Source organism: Phyllostomus hastatus, unplaced genomic scaffold, assembly GCF_019186645.2.
Source record: "Phyllostomus hastatus isolate PE091 unplaced genomic scaffold, TTU_PhHast_1.1 phas_scaffold_21, whole genome shotgun sequence".
Lineage (NCBI taxonomy): Eukaryota > Metazoa > Chordata > Mammalia > Chiroptera > Phyllostomidae > Phyllostomus > Phyllostomus hastatus.
Window position 1 is genome coordinate 21,971,919 of NW_025334017.1, and position 13,292 is coordinate 21,985,210.

Sequence of the window (13,292 nt, forward strand, 5' to 3'; positions counted from 1 at the left end):
AAGTCATAATGTTTTGGCAAATACTGCTTTGTTAGGAATGTGAATGAGGGATACCTGCTCCGTAACTAAAATGCTATATGAGTGGCACAAAACAAGGAGGGAAAGCCAGTGAGAAAGAAGACGCTGACAAAGGACAAATCTGTGCTCTTTAAACATACGATGGTTTTGCCCAAACGTATTTTTTGACAAGGAAGAATTAATATTTATGTCCCTCTCCATTTCTTTTTATTTTTCAGGTGTAATTCTTGGGTCATCATTTCTGCTCAGCGTAAACGATTTGCTCCTCAAAACAAGCCTCAGAGAAAGAAGTCGGATTCTGATAGGCCCCTGCTGCGCCGCTGCCGAGCTGGAAGCCAAGTGGTGCAAGCACAGCGGCAACGCAGGCCCCGAGCAGTGCGTCCCCAAGCTGTCCATCGCTCTGAGTGGAGGGCTGCTTCAGGTGTGTGCGCGTGGGCTCCCCCTCTCCCGCAGCTTTTAACTAGCCTTTGTTCATTGTGTTTACTCTCTCACTGAATTTTAAATCTGGATGTGGAGAGAAAGGGTATTATCAGATTGCCGTCTCATTAAGTAGTTTTAACAGCTTTCTGGAGATGTAATTCACACACCCTACAATTCACCTGATTAGAGTATACAATTCGCTGGATCTTCAGTACTGTATAGTCACAAAGTTGAGTAAACATCACTTCTGCTCACTTGAGCACAGTGCACACACACCCCTCCAGCACCTCGTACTCATCAGCACTTGCTCCCCATTATCCTGCCGTCCCCTTTCCAGGTTTGCGCCACCACTAATCTGTTTTTATTTTCTGTTTCATTCAACTCGTATGGATATTTCATGTAAATGTGTGTTCTTTTGTGAGTGGCTTCTTTCACTTAACATAGTGTTTTCATGGGTCACTGATACTTTAGCAGATGCCACCACTTCACTTCTTTTTATGGCCCAATAGTACTCTGTGGTGTGGACATTCCATTTATTGTCTATCCCCTTGCCAATTGATGGGTATTTGGGTTCTTTCCACTTTGGGCTATTATGATAAACACTGCGATTAACATTTGTGTACAAGTTTTTGTATGTACATGTTTTCCTTTCTCTTGGATACATGACTAGGAGTGGAATTGCTAGGTCATTAAACTTCTTTCTAATGTGGAGACTTTTCTCATTACAAAGTAGCCCAGCTATCACAAGCACAGATTCATCAGCAATATATAAGAAACATTTTCTAAAAGAAAATTTCTTAGATTAAATTTTAATGTCTGATGACTAACACTTGACATGTAAGTAAAATTGCAACCTTTTTATTCTTTGTTTAGAGCCAAGTATTCAAATGTTCTATTTGGATAGATTTTAATGTATTCTTTATATGACTTGATATCCCCCAAATTTGACACAAATTCAAAAGCTTGAGAAATTCACAATTATAGAAAATGAAAGTGACTGATTTGTTAATAATGGAGGTATGTTATATCAATATTTAAATATCTTGTTTTCATCTAAAAATTGTGTTACCTCAACTTTTTCATCACTTTTCTTTTTTTAAATATATGTTATTGATAATGTTATTACAGTTCCAATTTTTTCTCCTCTTTTTCCCCTTCCACCCTGAACCCCTCCACGCTTCAGCATTCCCCCCCACCCTTAGTTCATGCCTGTGGGTTGTACATATAAGTTCTTTGGCTTCTCCATTTTCCATGCTATTCTTAACCTCCCCATGTCGATTTTGTACCTACCAATTATGCTTCTTATTCCCTGTACCTTTTCCCCCATTCTCCCCTCCCACTCCTCTCTGATAACCCCCCATGTGATCTCCATTTTTGTGATTCTGTTCTTGTTCTAGTTGTTCGTTTCGCTTTTGTTTTTTAGGTTCAGTTGTTAATAGTTGTGAATTTATTGTCATTTTACTGTTCATAATTTTTTATCTTCTTTTATTTCTTAGATGTGTCCCTTTAACCTTTCATATAATAATGGCTTGGTGATAATGAACTCCTTTAACTTGACCTTATCTGGGAAGCATTTTATCTGCCCTTCCCTTCTAAATGATAACTTTGCTGGATAAGTAATCTTGGATGTAGGTCCTTGTCTTTCATGATTTTGAATACTTCTTTCCAGCCTCTTCTTGCCTGTAAGGTTCCTTTTGAGAAATCACCTCATAATAGTCTTATGGGAACTCATTTGTATAGAACTCCCTCCTTTTCTCTTGCTGCTTTTAAGATTCTCTCCTCTTTAATCTTAGGTAACTTAATAATGATGTACCTTGGTGTGTTCCTCCTTGGGTCCAGCTTCTTTGGGACTCTCTGAGCTTCCTGGACTTCCTGGAAGTCTATTTCCTTGGCCAGATTGGGAAAATTTTCTGTCATAATTGTTTGAAATAAGTTTTCAGTTTCTTGCTCTTCCTTTTCTCCTTCAGGAACCCCTATGTTTGGGATGTTGGAGTGTTTAAAGTTGTACAAGAGTTTCCTCAACCTCTCCTCACTTTTTGAATTCTTATTTTTTTGTTCTGTTCCAGTTGGATGTTTATTTCTTCCATCTGTTCCAAATCATTTATTTGAGTTCCAGTTTTCTTCCCTTCACTATTGGTTCCCTATATATTTTCCTTTACTTCACTTCATATACCCTTCACCTCTTCCTTCATTTTGCAACCAAATTCAACCATTTCTGTGAGCATCCTGATTACCACTGTTTTGAACTCTGCATCTGATAGGTTGGCTAACTCCTCATCACTTAGTTCTTTTCCTGGAGTTTTCATGTGTTCTTTCATTTGGGCCATACTTCTTTGTCTAGGCATTGCCTAGTATGTTGTAAGAGGGTGGAGCCTTAGGTATTCACCAGGGCAGGGCAACCCTCTTTGTTGCATTGAGGTGTGCTATGGGATGGGGGGGGTGGTCAGAGAGGGAACAATGCTGCTTGCTGGGCTCTCTCCCCACTTTCTGCCCCTCACTTCCCACAAGCAAATTGGGACTTTCAGGTGCTGATTCCTAGGTGGGTAGGTTTGTGTACATTTTAGAACCCTGTGGGTCTCTATAGTGAACTCTCCAATGAGGCTAGGAGTTTCTCCTGCTGCCACAACCCCCACAGGTGTTTACAGCCAGAGGTTTTGAGTCTTTAGTTTCCCACACTGAAACCCTGGGTTTCGCAGTCTGTCTCCCGCCGAGTTGTTCCTTCCTGTCTTACCCGCTCATGAATATGGGACTGCCCGATCTGCCAACCTCTGCATCGCTGACCACCTTGCTAATGCATCCTCACTGCCCTGGCTGCTCTTCTCTGCCCCTCCTTCTGGTCTGGACAAATGTTTCTTCTTTAATTCCTTGGTTATTGGGCATCCATGCAGTTTGATTTTCTGGCAGTTCTGGTTGTTTTTTTTGTTTTCAAATTGGTTGTTTTCCTTCTTTTGGTCATGCAAGGAAGCAAAGCATTTCCACCTACGCCCCCATCCTGGCCAGAACTCCTTTCATTGGTTTTCTTACTGGCCTAGAACTTGATATGCAGGCTGGTATCCTAATAACTTACTGTTTGTACTGCTGGGAGATTTTCTGCATATATCAGAAATCTTCACATATTTAACAATAAAGTGTGTAGTTTTATGTTGTGTTATCCAGATCATTAATCGTATTACCATTTTTTCAGGCCAGCAGAGTAATTCCATATTAAAACAATAAGAGCAAAGCCACAGTATATCATCTCTACAGTATAAAGTCTCTGACTGTCTCTTGACAATTTGAAGGCTGGAGCAGAGTGTTCACCTTGACTCTTCACCTATCTCAGTTTTTTTAGATCCAGTAAAAATAATATTGATGAGACCATAAGTAGATTTCCTATTGTATCTTTTACCTTCATATCTGAGATGCCTTAATTCCAGAGAACAGGACCAATATCTATGATGTCTAGGAACTTAACCACAGCCAGAGAACTACTTTTTCTACCTCTCTATATTCTTTTTGTGTGTGTTTTTTATGGATTTCTTAGAAGATTGTATTGCCTTTATTCAGTATATTCAGAGAAAATTTTTTTAATAGCATTGAAATTTGGAATCCATGATTATTATTACCTGTTGGTCAGACTTCTGTTTTAGACTGGTGTTCTTCACGTGCAGAAAAGGGCACTTGCCCCTCGCGGTTAGAGGAAGCACAGAGACCTGCGCTCAGAATCTCTCCTGCGGCCCCTGGTGCAGTGGTTCCCGGGCCGTGCGGGCTGCGTGCGCGTGTGCTCTCCCTGGGCACAGACGTCGGGAGACTTTTTTTTTTTTTTTTTTTTTTAAAGATTTTATTTGTTTATTTTTAGAGAGGGAAGGGAGGGAGAGAGAGAGAGAGACATCAATGTGCGGTTGCTGGGGGTTTTGGCCTGCAACCCAGGAATGTACCCTGGCTGGGAATCGAACCTGGGACACTTTGGTTCCCAGCCCGCGCTCAATCCACTGAGCTACGCCAGCCAGGTGGGAGACTTCTGAGATTAGGTTCATTTAGCCTCTGCATCACTTCTTCTCTTCAAAGTGAAAGTGCAGAGAAAGGAACCCTATGATCAGTATGCATCTGGTTAATCTCATGACAAAATTTAGGAAGCTATTCTGACGAGGTTATTAGTAGTTCATTAACATTTTGGCCTAGAAGACCTGAATTTTCTTTTCTCAGACTATAATAGGTGTTCTTTTCCCTCTTAGCTAAGTTAATTAATAAACATTACCTCACATTTACTTAATTTCATCATTAATTTAGCACTTAAAATTGATTGTTATTCACATAATATATGATGTAATTGATTTTGTTGTCTTTATATATTTATTCAAGCAATAGAATTATACTCTACAGGTCCAGTTACTTAGATACTGTAGTTTAGTTATTGTCAGTAATTAAATTAAACATAATTGCGTCTTGCATTAGTTCAAATATGATTGTACCTAATTGTCTTCATGAAATGTTTGTATTTTAAAGCCACTAAAATTTTTCATATGGTTTTAAAGGTTTTCTGGGGTCAAGAACATTTGAATTGTTTAGTTCTTCTACATGAATTGCTCAGTGGATATCTTAATGAGGAGAGAAATTGTGAAGTTTCCGAAGCAGCGCAGCATGGGCCGCCTCCTGTGGAAAAGAACCAGACGTTTAAAAGCGAACAAAGTTCCGATGACCTACGGACAGGTCTGTTTCAGTACATAAGAGACGCTGGTAAGTAGTGGCAGCTTCAGAATAAGATCACTTGTAAAGTGCATGAATAACCTGCAGTACTAAAATAGTAAATCACCTTTCAGGACCTCTAAGGGAAAATTCTTGATTTGTTCCCATTTCAAACCACATAAAAATGACCAGCCAACTTCTTTATAAATTTTTCTTTTATCCTCATAACATTTTTCTTGCTGTCATAAACCAACATGTTTCCCTTCAGAAGCATACAAATAATTATACTTTCATTGAACAGAACCCCTGAAAATGCCTGGTGTCTATGAAGTCTTGTTTTACAATGAAACCGAAGATAGCCCAGGGATGATGTTATGGCGATACCCGGAACCCAGAGTGCTCACCCTTGTACGAATAACTCCCGTGCCCTTCAACACCACGGAGGATCCAGACATTAGCACAGCAGACCTCGGTGACATGCTACAGGTGTGTGTGTTGTTAAAATTGAAATGCTGTGGGGAAGTGCTGATTCGGTACTGGGAAAAGTGTTTAGAATGTACCTATTTTTTCCATTAACAGTATCAGAGAGAAATACACACATATGTATACGCTCAAAATATTTTAAAATATATAATGGAATAATACAATTCATATCTGTAGTAGTACATGACAATTTCAAGAGGTCTCAGTTCTATTCTTAGTCCTGTTGGTAGGTGGGTCCTGTGGTCTCTAAGACAAACAGGTGTCATTCGGTTCACCACGCACTTTGTGACCACCTACCGTATGCTCACAGCTCCCCAGCATTTCTGGAGCTGCTCTGTGAAATAGAGTGTGTCCACACAAAGCCAGAATGGGTAACTAAGTTTTCATTTCATTTCCACAGCTGAAAATTAAAATGGTCTTGGGGCTTGAGGCAGGCTAGTAGGAAAACCGTCTGACCAGCGATCATATTCTGTATAGTTTTGGGAAAGTTTATTTCTTTCCAGGTCCCTGAGTTTAATGTAAATGTCATTATGGATATCACTCTATTATCATTCTACTTACTAATATTCTGTGAATCTGAATTTCTCCAGATGAAATGTGTTTTTCTCTTAGTCTTGTACCTACTACCAGATGATACAACCAACTGCTCACAGCCTAGGAATCATTCCTGGAATCATTTGCTCTCTTTCCCCATCTCCCTGCACCTAAGTGATCAGCAAGTCCTGTGACTTCCACCTCCAGAACAGGTCCCTATTCCATCCGTCTCTGTTTCTACCGGTGCAACTCAGGTCCAAGCCCATCTTCTGTTCCGCATTACAGTAGCTTCCTAATTATCTCTAGGATTTCATTCTTGACCTCTTGTAATGCATTTTCCGAACAGCAGCTGAAGTGAACTTGTAAACATGTAGACCAGGTCACATTACTCCCCTAAATTACAATATTATGCTGACTTTCTCTGACACTTAGAACAAAATTCACATTCTTGTGTGGCCTACAAGGACCTGTGATCTGTGCCCTTCCCGCCTCTCTGACTGTGTCCCCCTTTTCCTGGAGCACCCCACTTCAGAGTCCTGTCCCTTGTCCTGTTCCCCATATTTGTCAGTCAGGTGCGAGCGCAAATGTCATATCCTGGCGTGCTCACTTTTTCCAATACTGCATTACCTTGTTTGACTTTCTCCATAGCTGTTTTTGCTATTCAGAATTATCCTATGCACTTATTTATTCTGTTGCTTACAGTCTTTATATCTCTACTGTTAGAAAATAAGGTTCTTTTATGCCTTGGTCACTTATCCCCAGCCTTTGGTACATAGCGATATTCACCATTTTTTTTAAATTACTGCTCCATACTTAATTATTTTTAATATTCTTGATCACGATGCATTAGTCGGATGTTCACCTTCTGAGCGGGTAGCAGCAGCGCAGGCCAGCATTTTGTGGGTGAGCCAGAGCATGCTGGGTGCCCGATGGCCAAGCTGCCGGCTCTCTGCACTCCAGGTCTTTTATTTCTTATCACGAGAACTTTTAAGTGGCTCTGCTTTGGTTTTTAAATCCTCAGATTTGTTTTCCCTCCTATCAATGCCATGTTCATGATCACCTTCTCTACCAGTATTCCTGCACCTAAGTGATCAGCAAGTCCTGTGACTTCCACCTCCAGAACAGGTCCCTATTCCATCTGTCTCTGTTTCTACCGGTGCAACTCAGGTCCAAGCCCATCTTCTGTTCCGCATTACAGTAGCTTCCTAATTATCTCTAGGATTTCATTCTTGACCTCTTGTAATGCATTTTCCGAACAGCAGCTGAAGTGAACTTGTAAACATGTAGACCAGGTCACATTACTCCCCTAAATTACAATATTATGCTGACTTTCTCTGACACTTAGAACAAAATTCACATTCATAAGTTTTGCTAATAAAACAGCAATGTCTTTGAATCCTACTGTCTTATTAGACTTCTGTAAATGCAGAACACCTATGGTGTTTTCAGTCAAAATGAAAATACTCATATGTCAAAGTTTCAGCCTTCCATATGGGCTTCTTTCTGATTTGGGAGATCAGATTTATAGCTAATGTTAATATATTTGTGAACATCAACCTGATAACTTCTAGTAATAGTACTGTATTATGCCAGGGATAGAAAATAGGGCACTTAGGGTAGAAAGTACATTCATTTACAACATGTACTTCACCTCCTCACTGTCTTTGGAGAGGCTGGATGGCACCATGGTGAAGAGAGTGAACTGCGGCCCGAATGCTGGGCGTCAAATTCTGGCTCTGCCACTGGCAGACCATGTCACCTTAGACAAGTCAATCTCTCAGCCTCAGGTTCTTTGTCTTGCCTTTTTTAAATCAATAAAATGAAGCTATTAATAATCTGATTGTGATAGGCATTAATATTAATAGAACAATGCCTGGCACACGGCAAGTGTAAGGGTGAGGACTGCCATTTCTATCGTGATGACTGTCACCAAAATCATTCTCACGGAGCAGAAAGAGCGGGGCTGATGACTCCACAGGCCAGCTGGAGACAGCCAGAGGATTGGGACAGCCCCAGGGGCCCGGACAGCGGGCCCGGCAGGTTTCGGCAAGCAAGGAGTCGGGAGCAGAGAGGCCCTGCCATATTTCCTATCTTGTTGGAGAACTAGGAGCTGAGATGTGAGCAGAGCTCAAAGACAAGGATGCTGGCCTGATACTAAGACATGGTTGCACCTACTGTAAGTTGAAAGGGAGACCTCGATCCCAGTGGTGAGAGGGAACACCTGGAATCAACAGCTGGGGTGTCTGGCAGAGCAGGACAGGCAGAATTTGCCATGCTGGTGAGCTCCTGGTTCAACCCTTATACAGCATGTTCTCGAATAACGATGTTTCGTTAGAACATTAATGAGATGCTGCAGGACCTTAACTCTTGTTTATGTCAGTTAGCATGTGGTAAGTTTGGTTTCATTATCCATTGTTTTGCCACAGTTCCAACAACCTATTGACAATGTTGAGTGAGAACTTACTAAATACCCCTGGCTAGGAACAGAATTTGTCCCAGGGATTGGGGAGCACCTAATCTGTGGAAATAATTCTGTGTTGTCATCTTAGAACCACGCAAACTGTTTTGTGTCCTTGGAACTTCTGTTCGAATTAGAAAAGGTGCTGTATGAATCATAAGTTTGATTCGTTATGACAGTTTTTCCTTGAGTACTTCCCTGGGCTTGCTCCTGGGAACTCAGAGACAGGTAAGAACAATGTCCACTCATACGAGGCTCTCAGTCTAGCAGGGACATTACTCTGGCCATCTAGGATAGAAGTCTCCCTAATTTCAGCTTTCAAGGAGAACCTCTCTGTTGTCAGAATCATTCTCATGCTAGATGTCATTACCTCTGGGTCCAGAGGCACACCTAAGACATTGGACCACCGATCCTGAATTGCAGGGAGCTTATGAAAAGGCCTTTGATCATAATGGTGTTGTGCAGATATCATGGACAGTAAAGTTCCAACAGCTGATTCCTGCTCCCCTCCCCTTTTTATTTTACTAACTCAGTGACCTTAGTGATCTCTTTGAGCCCTAATTTCCTCAACTGAATACTGGGGTTAATGTTGTTTACCTTTCGGAGTTGTCTTGAGAATTAAATGAAATATTATTGTTAATAGTAACACATGCCTTACACATTGTGAGTTCCTTCCCTGTACCCCTCCTTTACGAACAATGCTGGGACCACTAAAAGAGCCCCCTACGTGGGATTCCAGTCTTTAGTCTCTTTCCCTTTTGAACTTTCCTACCACATTCTTCAAGTGCAGGTGGACTGCATGACTCCCCTTAGAAAAACCTTCAGTAATTCCTCCACCCTGCCAGACTGGCCTTGAGGCCCCTCCACAGTTTCCCGACCCCTCGGCCAGCTCTCCTTTCACTCCCCTCTGTGTGGTCCATGCTGGAGTCCGACGGGCCTGCTCAGCACTCCCCGAACCAGCTGATTACATCCTGCTTCCATCCCGCTCGCCTTACTTCAGCGCTAGAGAAAAATCTCTCCTTTTCTGCTGAAATCCTGGCCACACGTCCAAACAGCTCACCACCTGCCATCAATTTCATGAAGTTGTTCCTGGACACCAGCTTCTAAACATTATACCACCTTCCTCTAAAGTCCTCTAACACGGCACCACTTTTATGCTATTTCTCATCCCACCCCTCGCATTTTAACTATGTGTCTGTATCTGGTCTCCCTCCTAAATTGTAGGTTTCTGTAGAAATGGTCATTACCTGCTCTGTAGTATCCGCTGCCGTGGAGATGCTCCGTAAATACTTTGAATGGATGAATGACTGCATGAATGGAATGTTCCTATTTCATATTATTCAAAAGTAGTACATTGTTTGTCATTATTTTATGGGAGCTATTGAGTAAGTTTTGGTTTTACAAACTGAATTATGTCAGAATGCATTGTTATGCTTCAGTGGTATTATCTACCATAAACACACAGTCTAATGTGATTACATTACACAGGCTCTTGGTGAGGTCATTGAATAGTCTGCCAAGCCCACTGCCCCCTAGACAGAGGCTAGTTCTTAAAGACAAAGATAAGTTAATCTCCTTGGTTTCGGTCCTAAAAACAATTGAGTTTGGATAACTTTTCCTTCAGGACCATTTAGTTCATAAAAAACTGACCTTAAAGAGTTCCCTTATACAGAACCCTCGTATTTGTCTGTTTATGTATCTTTCCGTGATTGATAATGGGATTTATAAACAGGTTCCCCATATGACTTTATGGAATTTATTTTGCAATTGTAATGAAAAATATGGAAAACATGTCTATAATATTAAATCAAACTAAGCACCGGTTCTAACTAAAGACCCTGAAATTAATGTTCACAGAAAGCAAAAGGAGCTTATTTAGTGATCAATTTGTTAAATTTTAGGTATTTATAGTATACTTAGGATCTGTAAGGTACAGTAATGCCGTCGACCTTGAAGGAATGTTTTGTGGTTTAAATGAGCTTAAAAATAAGAAATTTCTGGTACTATATCCACTACATACAAAGACTTGCTGTGTTCTCATCCTGCTGTGTGCACTGCCTACTGAGGGGTTCATTTTGGAAGTACCCATGTGCCCAAATTGTAAGATTTTAATCCATCCTCTGTAGTAGGACTGGTAATGGGTGTTTTAATTCTCACCCAGATCTGTTATGGTGCTCATTCTTTCTCTCTGAATACTGTATTATTAATATTTTCATATTTATTTTCATTTATGTGTTGCACTAAATTTTTAGATATCGTCATTCGGTATGTGACAATAGGCCAAACTAAATATCCTCTTCCCCCCAAGGATCATACAAGTATGAAGCTTGAGCATTAAATTCAATGGAAACACCAAGGATGGGGATCACTGAGGCAATGTAAACAGATGGTAATGAGGTTAAAGAAGTAAAATGGAGGGTGTTTGGCACTGATGGTGTATATGGATTAAAAGGAACGGTGTAAACACTAAAGTCGGGAATTTCTCTAATGCAAGAAATTTCGGAGACAAAAAGAAATGTTTGAGTAATTTAGGGAAAAATTAACATAGGTTGACAAAATTTTACATTAGGAAAATTAAATAGATACTTAGATTCAGATCTATACCTTTAGAAAATGTGACTAATCAATGAAACAAATACATCTATCTGTTTTTTTATTTCCACTTCACAACATTTCTTATTAACAAATAATGATTGGATAACTTCTCAATATCAGTGTAGGTACAATGTATAGACAATGAGGACATAAAGAGATAGATCTGTTCCAGCTCTTATGAGGTCTATAAGAGTGTAATTGGAAATCCAATACAATATAATCAGAAAGGGACAGCATAATTGCGTATGCAAGCTCATAGAATAACTGAGTATATATTAAGATAGACCATCTATTTATGTAGGACAATCGTGTAATTTGGGGGATTCTGACATCAGAAGAGTAAATTGAATTCACTGGGGAAAAAGAAGAATAAATTTGTTGCTAAAGCTGTGTGATTTCATAGCCCTTTCTCAGCTAAAAAGACATTTTTAAGCTTCAGAATTTGGTGCAGAATTCTTATGTGAAAAGAGCATTACTAGAGTTCTTAAAGGGCATCTTCACAAGGACAACGGGAAGAAAAAAGACAAAAGCAAGCTGTGTCATGTGTTTATTCCTGGGGGAGAAGGAGAGCGGGGAGCCAAAGAAATCAGTGTGCTCGTGCCCAGTTTGCTTTTGTCTGTCCAGTTCAAAGGTTAGAGAAATTCGTTTTTTAAAGTTACAGTAATATGACTATAAAAATCACGTCGGAAGAATAATGGACAAAAAACTATGTCCTTGGAAACCAAGGCTAGTCTAAAGGGTGGGGGTCTGTGTTACTTCCCTCTGACGTGTTGTGATCCTGTTGTGGATTCAACCCAGCGCTCTGCCGGGTACTTTGCGTGTGTAACCTCATTAAATCTTTTTTGATTCCGTGAGGTGGGCATTATCTCCATTTTATGAGTGGGGAAACTGAGGCTGAGAGAAATTAACTGGTCCTGAATCATAGAACATAAAGTGAAGGAGCCAGACTTTCATCCCAGGTATTTCTGGCTCCAGAACGTATGTTCTTCACCCTATTTGTAAAACATTGGGATAATAGTATTGTAGATGATACATTTGGGTGGTAGTCAGCTACTTTGTTGAGAAATAGGAAAAAAGGAAAACTAAAATTACCCTTTTACCTCAAACCATTACATAATGAAACATTGAACCAGACCAAAGACATACAAAATGACTTTAAATAATAGTTTGGGCCCCAGTGCACTCTGTCTGTGCACCGCCCAAACCACCGCTCAGACCAGCGTTCGTCTCCAGGCTCCTTGGCGGTTGCACATCTCATGGTAAACTAATGACTTGGCATCTGGTTTGTATATCAGTCTCTCGTGAGCTTTGTGGCATGACTCAGCATTCCTAAATCTAGTCAGTGTTGGGACACCAATGCAAATTTTCTGAGGCTAAGAGGTCAGTGGCCAGATCTTGAATCATGGAGAATCCATCATGCTAAATACCTGCCTTCCCAGCATGCTGGCCTTTCCCAAATGATATCTTTATGGAGCCTGTGTCCCAGACCTTTTCAAACAAAAGTCTGTCTCAGTACCTTAAAGACTTATGAGGAGCAGAGATGATGCATGTAAAATAAAGCACCTAGCATAGTGCCTTACATAGTTAAAGGCTCAGTAAATTATTTATTATGACACTCGATACAGTGGTAGCTGCTGTCATTATTACCATCATCACCAGCCTATCAGTCAATACAAGAACCTGGATCCTACAATATTATACCAAGGAAGACCTGTGTCTGAGAAAGTTGTTTTTTGTGTTTATGGACTGGATGTCAAGGTCATAATTGATCTGATTGCACATAATCAATAGACTGCTTTCACTGACTGGGAACAACTACTGTAAGAGACACCACTTTCCCACAGCTACATGGTCAGGTGCCCTCCAGGCACTGTGTCAGCTACAGTCCTCTAGCTTGCCGGCAGCAGAAACCCCACTGAAGCTGGAGCTGGCTCAGCAAAAAATAGAGGGATCTAGTATCAGGATACAGTGGGGAGTTCTGGACACCAGGGGCCTCTAGAAAGATGGGGCTAAGAATATTTGCTTTATTCTCCTTTTTTAACAAGCTAGCTGCCCTCCTGCCCACCACCCGCCTCCTCAGGCTACCTAATAGTCTCCCTACAGCTCCCAGAGCTACCCG

General features: G+C 40.8%; 1 protein-coding gene across 2 annotated transcripts in view; it reads left to right on the forward strand.

The window, feature by feature from the left end:
- VPS13B (vacuolar protein sorting 13 homolog B) overlaps positions 1-13,292 on the forward strand; it is a 699,511-nt gene that overhangs the window by 549,184 nt on the left and 137,035 nt on the right. For both annotated transcript variants that reach the window (XM_045861171.1, XM_045861172.1), the window contains exons 37-39: positions 237-439; positions 4,953-5,154; positions 5,405-5,589. In XM_045861171.1, the coding sequence (XP_045717127.1) occupies positions 237-439; positions 4,953-5,154; positions 5,405-5,589 (590 nt within the window). The remainder of the gene's footprint in view (positions 1-236; positions 440-4,952; positions 5,155-5,404; positions 5,590-13,292) is intronic.